This window comes from Cervus canadensis, chromosome 24, assembly GCF_019320065.1.
Source record: "Cervus canadensis isolate Bull #8, Minnesota chromosome 24, ASM1932006v1, whole genome shotgun sequence".
Taxonomy (NCBI): domain Eukaryota; kingdom Metazoa; phylum Chordata; class Mammalia; order Artiodactyla; family Cervidae; genus Cervus; species Cervus canadensis.
In genome coordinates, this window is record NC_057409.1 from 19330260 (window position 1) to 19343938 (window position 13679).

General features: G+C 41.9%; 2 protein-coding genes across 4 annotated transcripts in view; both read left to right on the plus strand.

Moving 5' to 3' along the window:
• The first annotated feature begins 4785 nt into the window (after positions 1-4785).
• Positions 4786-5884, plus strand: LOC122426593 (small cysteine and glycine repeat-containing protein 9-like). Its single transcript, XM_043445635.1, has one exon. It carries the CDS (start codon positions 4832-4834, stop codon positions 5105-5107), a length of 276 nt encoding a protein of 91 aa, XP_043301570.1. The 5' UTR covers positions 4786-4831; the 3' UTR covers positions 5108-5884.
• Positions 5885-8707: 2823 nt separating this feature from the next.
• SLC19A3 (solute carrier family 19 member 3) overlaps positions 8708-13679 on the plus strand; it is a 32049-nt gene continuing 27077 nt past the window's right edge. The window contains exon 1 of one of the 3 annotated variants that reach the window (XM_043446015.1): positions 8708-8815. The gene's annotated coding sequence lies outside the window, so the exon portion shown is untranslated. Of the gene's footprint in view, positions 8816-8890; positions 9054-13679 lie in introns of those variants that run through there. The other 2 variants (XM_043446017.1, XM_043446019.1) reach the window with 2 other exon arrangements.

The following is a 13679-nucleotide window of genomic DNA, read 5'->3' on the forward strand; positions in this document are numbered from 1 at the left end:
ATAGTTATATTGTAATAATTTTATCATCAGTTACAGATTTTACTAAAAATAGTGATATAAATATTAATACATTAGGAGTGACATAAAAGAGTTCAATCCTTGTTTTAACAAAACTAACAATGGCTACCAAGAAATAGTCATTCAAGGAATTAATAAAAAATATGAAGGTTTTCCTGGTGGTCCAGTGGCTAGGACTTCACACTCCCAATGCAGGGGGCCCAGTGTTCAATTCTTGGTCCAGGAACTAGATCCCACATGCTGCAATGAAGATCAAAGATCTCATGTGATGCAATTAAGACCAAGCACACTCATATAAGTAAATAGTTTTTAAAAATAGAAAAGAAATGCTGGGGGTGGGGGGGAGGCAGCTCCCGGAAACGATTGCAAGATGGCAATATTGCCTTTGCAGAGTGGCCTAGAAGGTGAGGTGGGATGAGAGAAGGCAACTTAGAATTATTTTAACTGTGTATGTACATATATTTTGTTAATAATATTCAAGATGTCCTGGTAATTGACTGACACCTCCCCTGTGGCACATTTCACGTGACCCTATCACCCAGTCTTACTTCCTATTCTAAATCACAGATCAAATAGTCACACAAAATTTCCATTTACATCTCCCAGCACAGAACTTGGTCCACCCCAAGAACTCTACCCACGTTTATTAACTAACTGAAGGACAGTTTTCTTTCAAGCAAGTATCAGGCAATTATGCTGTTGTGAAATACTAGATGGGGAGATGCTTTGGAAAGATAAAACACTATCTCAGTCTTGGCACTACTGACATTTTGAGCCAGACGTTTCCTTGCTGTGAAGGGAGTCCTATGCAGAATGTGGAGCAGTATCTCTGGCCTCAACCCACTAGTTATGACAACTTCTTCCTCAGTTGTGACAACCAAAGATGTCTCCAAATATTGTCAAGTGCCCTGGGAGGGGAGGTACAAAATTGCCTCCCATTGAGATCTAGTGCCCTATAGAAATGGATCCAGTGGTAAAGAATCTGCCTGCCAGTGCAAGAGACGCGGGTTCAATCCTTGGGTTGGCAAGATCCCCTGAAGTAGGAAATGGCAACCCACTCTAGTATTCATGGAATTTTCCATGGACAGAAGAACCTGGCAGGCTACAGTCCATGGGGTCACAAGAGTTGGGTGTGATTTAGCAACTGAGCACACACAGAAATGTAATAGGGATAATCCATGCCAAGCTGTTGTGGACAATGATGCAAGTTTAGAAAGAGCAAAAGGATTTGGGGTGAAATTCTTCTTTCCTCTTAAATTCTGGGGAGAATCTCTTGGGCATGTGATTCTGAAGGGGCTAAGCACCTGAGGTGGCTGGTGAAAGAGGACAGGAGAGGCCTCGTCCAGTCTTACTTCTCCCTGCTGCCATACTTAAGAGCAGCAATGCTCAGAAAATGCTTGCTAGAGTAAATTGATTCACATTTTCATGTAGCTTCTTTTGTGCTAAATGTCACAAGAAGGCAGGCAGTAACAGGAAGAACACCACAGGAAATTCTACTGATGCCAACAAAACAAAATCCTGCCTCCCCTTTCTAAAAGTGGAGTAGAAAGACTAAAACACACACATACACAAGCAAAAATGCCAGACAAGGTCCACATGGTCTTGCTAGTCAATTATAAGCCAACATTCTATCTCGCACCTCTGTAGGAAGTGAAAAAAGGAACACAAAGAAACACAAGTGATGCTTGGTGAGGGGAAGGGCAATTGTTGGAAGTGGGGTTTGCCTGCTGACTCCTGGCTGCCACAGCCATTACTGAAAAGACAGGAGACCTGAGGAAGGGGCCTGGGGAGATGGTCTTTTCTATAATATTGGGTACCGCAGGGAACTCAAAGGGCTTCCAAAAGACCTAGGTTGTGGAGAAGAGAAAGATGATAAGGAAAAGGGGCATAAAAACAGAACTGGGAGAATGAATGCAAGGGACACACTCTGCTCCATGCTTCTCCCACAGCTCATCCCCCCACCCCAATTTATGTCGCCTATAGGCTGGGTAGCCAGCCATAGCCTTCTTCTTGGCTTCTGTTTGAAAGCCTCCATGGTGGTCCTTTAACCCAAATTAAAGTTTAACTTTAACCCAAGTTGTTTAAACTGGATTTAACATCATCTCAGTTTGAGCCACTATAACAAAATACCACAGTGGCTTATTAACAGTAGGAATTTATTTCTCATTGTTCTGGAGACTGGAAGTCTGAGATCAGAGGGCCAGCAGTGTGAGGTTCTAGTGAGAACCCTCTTCTAGGTTGCAGACACCCAGCTTCCAGTTGTATCCTTACATGGTGGAAAGAGGGTGAGAGAGATCTCAGTGGTCCCTTTTAAAAGGGCACTAATCTCATTCATGAGGGCTCCACCATCCTCATGACCTAATCACTTCACAAAGGCCTCCTATTAACATCACATTGGAGTTAGGATTTCAGGATATGAATTTGGGGGGGGACAGAAACATTCAATCCATTGCAACTTCTTCATTACTCTTCAACTGGCCCTTTATCGTTTCACTTCTGTGTTCCTGATACAAGGATGAAAATATAAATACAATACAATACCAGACTTTGAAAAGTTCACAATCTGGTCAAGAACACAAAAGGTTATTATCTGAATGTGAAGACATCAAGAAAGAAAGAAAGAAAGTTCAAAAGAAGTGAGTGATGGTCTGTGGGTACTGATGGTGGACAGAAGATGCTCCAGTTGAGTTTTGAATAAGACCAGAAATCTTCCCAGAGGCCACAAGTGAGGAAAATAGAGATGGTGAGATTTCCTTCTTAGAAGATGATTTCTTAAAATGATCAATCATGGTATCTTTTCAAATATAAAAATGTGACCAAGGAATTAAGCTTGACTGTGAAAGCAAGCTTAATCCCCATTCCTCCAGGCTTTGCAATCTATGGTGGCATTTGCAGAGGGTACCTGAGTGGCAGTGAGACATAAGTGCTTCTTAAGAAGTGATGGGTCACTGAGCATATGTGATCCATTGTGGGCTTCTCTGCAGAGGAACACAGTACCAACTAATCATTGTTCTATATAAAATATGTTGAATATAATAGGAAATCATTATAATCACTGCCATTGATGTTGGATCTCAAAGTCATAATTGAAAGCAAAAAGTTAGCCTGAAAGTCACAGCAGTAGGTTCTGAGGAAACAAAGCAGATCTTAGAATCGAAGAGACATGGAAGTCCCTTCACTGTGTGCAGAACGAGGCATAATTGAGTTGGAGCCCCACTCAGACCCCAAATGTTACCCTGAGCAAATCCTTGGACCCCTTTGAACCAGAACTGCTAATGAATCTACCTTGTAGGACTATGCTGAGAATAAACACAATAAAGTACCTGACATGTGGTCCCTTTCTTCTAAGAAAGCTAAGGATAAAAGCTAACATGGTGTGCAAAGTAAGTTTCTTATATTTACACGAACCTCATTAACTGGTCGTCATGATAAATGTGTGATTTTTTTCAGACCTAGCAACACAAATATATGTGGGTCAAATTATTCCAACTAGAAGACTTTGTGGAAAAGGTAAAACTGGAGGCAGGGTTTAGTGGGGAAGGAGGGATGAACAGGTAGAGCAGTTTTTAGAGCTCTTTTTCTTAGAGCAGTTTGCTCTATATGATACTATGATGGTGGCTACCCGTTATTATATTGAGTTTGCCAGTAAGTTTGTTTGGGCTTTTCCATAAGATGTAATGGAAGAACCCAAATGAACTTTTGGGCAACCCAATACTTATGGAAACTCATAGGATATACAAGACCAGAATTCAACCCTAACATAAATTATGAACCTTGGGTGACAATGACTTTTCAGCGTAGGTTCATAGGTTGCAACAACTGTAGCTCTCTGGTGTGGGATGCTGATGACTGTAGGTGTAGGGGGGCAGGGAGCATATAGGAAACCTCTGTACCCTCAGCACAATTTTACTATGAACCTAAATCTAAACCTACTCTTAACAATACAGTCTAGTTCAAAAAAAAAAAAATAGACATGATTTAACCTAAACTAAGGAAACTGATTCACAGAGAGACTGGTTTCCTGGGGGACATGAACTCAGTTGGAGGTTGGGGTTCTTGGCTTCTTTGGCCCTTACCGTCAGTACTGGAGAAAAGAGACAGAGATAAACTAGCATGGGACATTCACTTTGAAATCCATCATCACAAGGCCGCCTACCCCAGAGCCATCCCTTTGCCAAGCAGCTTGCCCATAGTTCACCTACTCTCAAGATAAGGACAAAAGTGAATCTTCAAATCAGTGAGAAGATTCATTTGGGTTTTTAGCTTCAGAACCTTATGACCTGCGAAGAGAGGCAAATTGGGGTGCTTTGCTTCCACATGTGGAATTCCACCTTGTCTGGGCTTCAGCAAAGAATATCTGCAAACAGGAGGATTTCCCTCTGAAACTGAGGGAAAGAACTTCACTGGGTGCTGAGCGAGTGATCCCAATGCCCAGAAAACAGGTTAAGTGTTCATCAAATGAGACTCACGGGAGGGTAGAACTTGCACTTTAAAACTGCTAGACGAAAACAAAATTTAACATTTTAGAAGCATGCTGTTTCATTAGAAGCATAACCTGAGGAAGAAGCCAATGCTAAAATAAGCAGTTGGATGAGATCAGCGCCGTTTCACGAGGAAACAGCCTCGGCGTCTTGTGAAAGTCTCCGGAGGAAGCTGGTGGGAACCATAACAAAGGAAGTGGTCACCTGCTCTGAGTTAAGCCCTGACCATGGTATTTAAGGGAGGGCCCCTGAGACAAAGGGCATCAGACCTCCCTCTCCTCCTGAGTCTCCCTCCTCACCTCTCCTGAGTCCAAATCCTCTCTACCGACACCATGGGCTGCTGTGGTTGTGGAAGTTGCGGCGGCTGCGGCGGCGGCTGCGGCGGCGGCTGTGGCGGGGGCTGCGGCGGCTGCAACAGCTGCAGGTGCTACCGGGTGGGCTGCTGCACCAGCTGCTGCCCCTGCTGCTACGGCTGCTGCGGGGGCTGCTGCAGCGTCCCCGTGGTCTGCTGCCACCGCCGCACCTGCAGCTGCAACTCGTGTGGCTGCGGCGGCGGGAAGGGCTGCTGCCAGCAGAAGGGCTGCTGCCACAAGCAGTGCTGCCACTGAGTGGCTGGTAAGCTCTGCTTCCCAGGGTAGGAGATGTTGGGGGCACAGCTCACAGCGTTTGGTAAGACTTCTCCTTGGACTTCGCTCGTGGCTCTGATGGTAAAGAATCTGCCTGCAACGCAACAGACCCAGGTTCAATTTCTGGGTCAGGAAGATCCCCTGGAGAAAGGAATGGCAACCCACCCCTGTATTCTTGTCTGGAGAATTCCATGGACAGAGGAGCCTGGTGGGCTACAGTCCATGGGGTAGGGTCACAAAGAGTCGGACATGATTGAGTGACTAATACTTTGACTTTTCTTTTTCCCTCCATCCCTCCCGCCCACTGCCTCCTGTCCCAGGTACCTGGTTGCTTTGTAACTGCTGGTTCCGCCCCTTTACTCTGAGGTTTCAGGGCTTGTTCTTTCCCTTTATCATGTGTGGTATCATGATGACATTAATTTCTGCTCCCTGTATCTTCAGAACTCAGCATACAGAGGTATCTATTTTCTCTCACCTTTGTATTCTTGTCTCCACTTGGAAAAAAGAAAAAGATGAAAGATGAGCATTTATTATCAACATTAGTGCTTGGGAACACAGCCACTCATGTTAAAATCTACTTATATTATAAATATAACAAAATAAAATAAAGATAGGTAATAATTCATTTCTTTAGAAAACATTACATTTGATGGACTTTTTATTCTTTTCTATTGTCCATTTACTAACTTTTCCCCTGTTTCTGTATCATTTAAAAAAAGAAAAAGGAACTCTTTCTTGATTAAAAGTGATCTTTCTTTATTCTAATGTGTCTCTCTGTTCTATGAGATGGATACCTGCCCATGGGTGATCAAAGAGCACAAAAGACAAAAGGTGATACTCAAAGATTGGGATAAGTTTCAGTTAATGGATGATTAGTCCTCTACTATCCTATATCTGGTTTGATAATAAAGATAGAAATTTGGGGGAAATCCCCAACCTTTGGTTGTCAGTATCATTGAGGGAAATTCCTAGGCTCTCCTACAGATGCTGTTGTGACATCTGTGTCTGCAATTGAGTTTTGGCTTTAAGAGTTGACTGCACCAGTCCTCAAAGGTCACAGCTTCACTCCCTTGCTCCATGTGTTTCTTACTCACTCATTCATTCAGCAAGCATGGGCTGTATTAGGCTAGATATTCAGCCAAGTACTAGAGCTCTGAGGCTAAACAACCCTTTGCCCTCAAGGAGTAGACATCTCAGAGGAAAAGGGAGAGTCAATTACAATATAGCTTTCTATTTCAGTTTTCTTTGTCTGGTCACTTTTCTCCAGGATGGATCCTACATCAGCAATTCAAATAGATTTTGGGGGCACATAACTGCAGCCGCTGTGCTGAGTACCAATGTAAGAGACACTCAAGTCATTTCCTGGATAAGCCAACCAAGGAAATAGTTGATTGTACTTTTCACAAGGCGTTTCACCCAGCCTCCCAGCTGACCAGTTCCTCATCCCTAATAACAACCCCCCTCCTTTTTCTTTTCTCCTTCCTCTTCAACCTTCTCTGCAGCTCCATTTCCAACATTGGTACCCAAGGCTCAAACCTTCATCTTCTTCTCCATTGTTTTACACCTTCATCTGGTCTCTACTCTTTTTTCTTTCCCATAGTACTCAACACTTTCTAACATACCATATAACCCATGAGTTTACCATGCTTATCCTTTGTCATTCCCTCAGCCTCACCCACACCCAATTAGAAGGTACAAAGCAAAGATTCTCACTCTTTTGTTCACTGACCTATTTCTGGCACCTAGAATAGCCCCTGGTACATAGTATGTACTCAATAAATAGCTTTGTAATGAAGAGATGATTTTTCAAAAAGGGTTTAGTCATGGAAAATGTCAAACATACACAAACGTGGAGAAGAGTACAAGAAACGCCTAACCACCATCACCCAAGAAAACAACTGTTAACATATGGCTCATCCCTTGTCATCTATGCCCTCCTCCACACCCCTCCCATCACCAGGTCATCCAGACCGGAATCCCCACGTCATCTCCTCAGCAAATATGTTCACATTTCTGGGAACAAATGGATTCCTCATCATCTCTCTCTGACTTAGACTATGGCTAACAGCTATCAGAGGAATGCGGCAATAAACTTCTCAGGATCCAAAGCAAAGTGGTCTCTCCGCAAATCATGTAGAGGAAAACATGACACCCTCACCTCTAAGAAAACTTCAGTTTTCCCTGGGAGGGCCCTGCAATTTATTCTTTGCCACTTCCTAGGAGCATCTTGCTAACTTATAGGCAGACTTCTTAAAAAAATCACAGGAGGATGAGACTAGAAAACCCAAACCTATAGTACAGTGACCCAAGACATCTGGAGAGACCTTTAATCAATTCTGTTTTCACTACCAGCCTTCAGAACCAAGCAGTGTTCATCTTTGGGGAGAGTTTTCTGTTTCCAGCAGCAGATACAGAAAATATGTTTTTAAAAATCCATTTTAACAAGTGAGAATTTCATAATGCTTTTTTAAAAAAAAATCTGGGCTTCCCTGATAGCTTAGTTGGTAAAGAATCCACCTGCAATGCAGGAGACCCCAATTCAATCCCTGGGTCGGGAAGATCCACTGGAGAAGGGATAGGCTACCCACTCCAGTATTCTTGGGCTTCCCTGTGGCTCAACTGGTAAAGAATCCACCTGCAATGCGGGAGACCTGAGTTTGATCCCTGGGTTGGGAAGAGCCACTGGAGAAGGGAAAGGCTACCTACTCTAGTACTCTGGCCTGGAGAATTCCATGGACTGTATAGTCCATGGGGTTGCAAAGAGTCGGATATGACTGAGCAACTTTCACACTATACACTACTCACACTATGCTTCATAAACAGTATTTAATAAATGAGCTATTTGTTTTAGAAAATTCTCAAAGCACCAGAAAGCCACTCCACCTACCACCTTTAAAAACAATATCAAAATTCAAGAGACAGTGGACATATGTATACTTATGGCTACTGTATGACAGTTCAGTTCAGTTCAGTTCAGTCGCTCAGTCGTGTCTGACTCTTTGCAACCCCATGGGCTGTGGGCACGCCAGGCCTCCCTGTCCATCACCAACTCCTGGAGTTTGCTCAAATTCATGTCCATTGAGTGGGTAATGCTATCTAACCATCTCATCCTCTGTCGCCCTTTTCTCCTTTGCCTTCAATCTTTCCTAGCATGAGGGTCTTTTCCAATGAGTTGGCTCTTCACATCAGGTGGCCAAAGTATTGGAGCGTCAGGTCCACCAGTCTTCCCATTGACTATTCAGGGCTGATTTCCTTCCAGATTGACTAGCTTGATCTCCTTGCAGATTTACATGAAATGTCATATTGATAAGCAGACGATTGTCACTGCTCCCAGCGTCTCTTGCGCTGTCACACTGGGTATTAACGGGTATGGATACACTACTTCCAGTTGGTCTTTCTGCATACAGAGGTGTTTGCCCACAAACCGCGGATTCCCACCTCCAGTTTAAAGGTTCTGGAAGCTTGTGAAGAGGATTTGCAAAACGTTGGGGCGGGGCTTCCGACTCCTAGTAGGACCGGCTCAGCCTCCGCCCCGCCCACGGCCCCGCCCCAGCCCGGTCCCGGTCCCGCCCACGGCGCCACGCTACTATAGAGGCTGGTTCACTGGACCGGACTGTCGAGGGTGCTGGTCCCCCGAGCTTGATAACCCAGGCTGTGAGCGAGTTGGTGAGCAGAAATCCCCTCCTGTAGGTAAGGATGTCTCTGGGAGGTAAATTAATTGATGAAACAGACACCTTCATCCTATCTCCCCTCCCCCACCGTTGGGAGCGTGAGGGGGCGGGCACCTGCGCTGCCGCGGGCGAGTTCAGACTGGCTTGGGTTACCCGCCACCCCACCTCCCCAGCGCTTGGCGGACTGCCAGCTCCTTCCTGTTGCGGCTCCCCTGGGATCCACAGTCCTGCCAAACACAGTGCTGCGACGCGCGCAAGTAAGTTTGGCTAGAATTGTTACTCTCAACCATCTGGAAAAAACAGATTACGTAAAACCAGAATTCTGATACAGGGCCAGCATTCCCCATGGTTACATCCATGGTCACAAATTTTTAACTGTTAAGAAATCTTAAAGTACAATTCTGAATCCTCATCCGAGAATGTCGAAGAAGTCCTAGTGAGGGGAAAAACGGAAACTTTGAAGTTAAGAAATCTGGGACCCTGTTGAGACGACTCTGATTGAAGTTAACAAATAGACTCTGATTGAAGTTAACAAATAACGCAACGCTTACCTTACAATGATACTTCTGGAAAGGATACCAAATTCATCAAATAACGTGTATAACAATTACTCGTCAAGACCTTGTTGCCGCGGTAAATATGCAAAACGTTTGAGCTTGTGGAGTGCTTAAAATTTTTCAAGGGTAATGGAAATAATATTTTATAAAAATACACAGAAGAGTTTTCCGTCTGCAGACATCAGAGTCTCCTGAGGTAGAAGGTGTGTTTCATTAAGATACAGATTTTAAAGACCGGTAAACATAACAGATACAGACATACTTCCCTTTGTTGAGTTTTTCATACAAACTGAAGGTTTGAGGCAACCTCACCTCTTCGACCAAGTCTGTCTGCACAATAGTTAAAACAGCATTTGTTTCCTTCTGTGTCTGTCACCTTTTGGTAATTTTTGCAGTATTTCTAACTTTTTAAATTATTATTGTATTTGTCATGGTGGTCTGTGAGTTTTGCTGTTACTCCCACCATTTGCTGAAGGCTCTCATGATGGTTAACATTTTTTCACACTGAAGTATTATTAAATCAAGGTATGAACATGGGTTTTTTTAGACATAATGCTATTGCATGCTTAATAGACTACAATATAGTGTCAACATAAACTTTTACGTGTCCTGGGAAAGCAAAAAGCTCCAGTGACTCCTTATTGCAATATTTGCTTTATTAGGGTGGTCTATAACTGAAGCCATGGTAGCTGGGAAGTCTGCTGGTATGTTTTTCTTCAGACTATCTTAGTGGTAGCTGAAATGGACAAAAATACTAGTTTCTTTTTTTTTTTTTCCTCATTTATTTTTATTAGTTGGAGGCTAATTTCTTTACAATATTGTAGTGGTTTTTGTCATACATTGACATGAATCAGCCATGGATTTACATGTATTCCCCATCCCGATCCCCCCTCCCACCTCTCTATCTACCCGATCCCTTTGGGTCTTCCCAATGCACCAGGTCCGAGCACTTGTCTCATGCATCCAGCCTGGGCTGGTGATCTGTTTCACCCTAGATAATATACATGTTTCGATGCTGTTCTCTCGAAATATCCCACCCTCACCTTCTCCCACAGAGTCCAAAAGTCTGTTCTGTACATCTGTGACTCTTTTTCTGTTTTGCATATAGGGTTATCGTTACCATCTTTCTAAATTCCATATATATGTGTTAGTATACTGTAATGGTCTTTATCTTTCTGGCTTACTTCACTCTGTATAATGGGCTCCAGTTTCATCCATCTCATTAGAGCTGATTCAAATGAATTCTGTTTAATGGCTGAGTAATATTCCATGGTGTATATGTACCACAGCTTCCTTATCCATTCGTCTGCTGATGGGCATCTAGGTTGCTTCCCTGTCCTGGCTATTATAAACAGTGCTGTGATGAACATTGGGGTGCACATGTCTCTTTCAGATCTGGTTTCCTCAGTGTGTATGCCCAGAAGTGGGATTGCTGGGTCATATGGCAGTTCTATTTCCAGGTTTTTAAGGAATCTCCACACTGTTCTCCATAGTGGCTGTACTAGTTTGCATTCCCACCAACAGTGTAAGAGGGTTCCCTTTTCTCCACACCCTCTCCAGCATTTATTGCTTTGTAGACTTTTGGATAGCAGCCATCCTGACTGGCGTGTAATGGTACCTCATTGTGGTTTTGATTTGCATTTCTCTGATAATGAGTGATGTTGAGCATCTTTTCATGTGCTTGTTAGCCATCTGTATGTCTTCTTTGGAGAAATGTCTGTTTAGTTCTTTGGCCCATTTTTTTATTGGGTCATTTATTTTTCTGGAATTGAGCTGCAGGAGTTGCTTGTATATTTTTAAGATTAATCCTTTGTCTGTTGCTTCGTTTGCTATTATTTTCTCCCATTCTGAGGGCTATCTTTTCACCTTGCTTATAGTTTCCTTTGTTGTGCAAAAGCTTTTAAATTTCATTAGGTCCCATTTCTTTATTTTTGCTTTTATTTCCAATATTCTGGGAGGTGGGTCATAGACGATCCTGCTGTGATTTATGTCAGAGAGTGTTTTGCCTATGTTCTCCTCCAGGAGTTTTATAGTTTCTGGTCTTATATTTAGATCTTTAATCCATTTTGAGTTTATTTTTGTGTATGGTGTTAGAAAGTGTTCTAGTTTCATTCTTTTACAAGTGGTTGACCAGTTTTCCCAGAACCACTTGTTAAAGAGGTTTTCTTTTCGAAGATAAGGTGTCCATAGGTTCGTGGATTTATCTCTGGGCTTTCTATTCTGTTCCATTGATCTATATTTCTGTCTTTGTGCCAGTACCATACTGTCTTGATGACTGTGGCTTTGTAGTATAGTCTGAAGTCAGGCAGGTTGATTCCTCCAGTTCCATTCTTCTTTCTCAAGATTACTTTGGCTATTCGAGGTTTTTTGTATTTCCATACAAATTGTGAAATTCTTTGGTCTAGTTCTGTGAAAAATACCGTTGGTAGCTTGATAGGGATTGCATTGAATCTATAGATTGCTTTGGGTAGAATAGCCATTTTGACAATATTGATTCTTCCAATCCATGAACACGGTATGTTTCTCCATCTGTTTGTGTCCTCTTTGATTTCTTTCATCAGTGTTTTATAGTTTTCTATGTATAGGTCTTTTGTTTCTTTAGGTAGATATACTCCTAAGTATTTTATTCTTTTTGTTGCAATGGTGAATGGTATTGTTTCCTTAATTTCTCTTTCTGTTTTCTCATTGTTAGTGTATAGGAATGCAAGGGATTTCTGTGTGTTAATTTTATATCTTGCAACTTTACTATATTTGCTGATTAGTTCTAGTAATTTTCTGGTAGAGTCTTTAAGGTTTTCTATGTAGAGGATCATGTCATCTGCAAACAGTGAGAGTTTCACTTCTTCTTTTCCTATCTGGATTCCTTTTACTTCTTTTTCTGCTCTGATTGCTGTGGCCAAAACTTCCAACACTATGTTGAATAGTAGTGGTGAGAGTGGGCACCCTTGTCTTGTTCCTGATTTCAGGGGAAATGCTTTCAATTTTTCACCATTGAGGGTGATGCTTGCTGTGGGTTTGTCATATATAGCTTTTATTATGTTGAGGTATGTTCCTTCTATTCCTGCTTTCTGGAGAGTTTTAATCATAAATGAGTGTTGAATTTTGTCAAAGGCTTTCTCTGCATCTATTGAGATAATCATATGGTTTTTATCTTTCAATTTGTTAATATGGTGTATTACATTGATTGATTTGCAGATATTAAAGAATCCTTGCATTCCTGGGATACACTTGGTCATGGTGTATGATTTTTGTATAATATGTTGTTGGATTCTGTTTGCTAGAATTTTGTTAAGGATTTTTGCATCTATGTTCATCAGTGATATTGGCCTGTAGTTTTCTTTTTTTTGTGGCATCTTTGTCTGGTTTTGGAATTAGGGTGATGGTGGCCTCATAGAATGAGTTTGGAAGTTTACCTTTTCTGCAATTTTCTGGAAGAGTTTGAGTAAGATAGGTGTTAGCTCTTCTCTAAATTTTTGGTAGAATTCAGCTGTGAAGCCATCTGGTCCTGGGCTTTTGTTTGCTGGAAGATTTTTGATTACAGTTTCGATTTCCTTGCTTGTGATGGGTCTGTTAAGATCTTCTATTTCTTCCTGGTTCAGTTTTGGAAAGTTATACTTTTCTAAGAATTTGTCCATTTCATCCAAGTTGTCCATTTTATTGGCATAGAGCTGCTGGTAGTAGTCTCTTATGATCCTTTGTATTTCAGTGTTGTCTGTTGTGATCTCTCCATTTTCATTTCTAATTTTGTTAATTTGGTTCTCTCTTTGTTTCTTAATGAGTCTTGCTAATGGTTTGTCAATTTTGTTTATTTTTTTTCAAAAAACCAGCTTTTAGCTTTGTTGATTTTTGCTATGGTCTCTTTAGTTTCTTTTGCATTTATTTCTGCCCTAATTTTTGAGATTTCTTTCCTTCTACTAACCCTGGGGTTCTTCATTTCTTCCTTCTCTAATTGCTTTAGGTGTAGGGTTAGGTTATTTATTTGGCTTTTTTCTTGTTTCTTGATGTAAGCCTGGTAATGCTATGAACCTTCCCGCTTAGGCACTGCTTTACAGCTGGTCCCATAGTTTTGGGTGTTGTTTATTCATTTCATTCATTTCTACTGCATGTTTTGATTTTTTTTTTTATTTCTTCTATTGATTTGTTGGTTATCAAAATGTGTGTTATTTAGCCTCCATATGTTTGAATTTTTAATAATTTTTTCCTGTAATTGAGATCTAATCTTACTGCACTGTGGTCAGAAAAGATGACTGGAATGATTTCAATTTTTTTGAATTTTCCAAGACCAGATTTACGGCCCAGGATGTGATCTATTCTGGAGAATGTTCC

Coding starts and splice junctions, on each gene's coding strand:
- LOC122426593 (XM_043445635.1), top strand. CDS start 4,832: ATGGGCTGCTGTGGTTGTGGAAGTTGCGGCGGCTGCGGCGGCGGCTGC.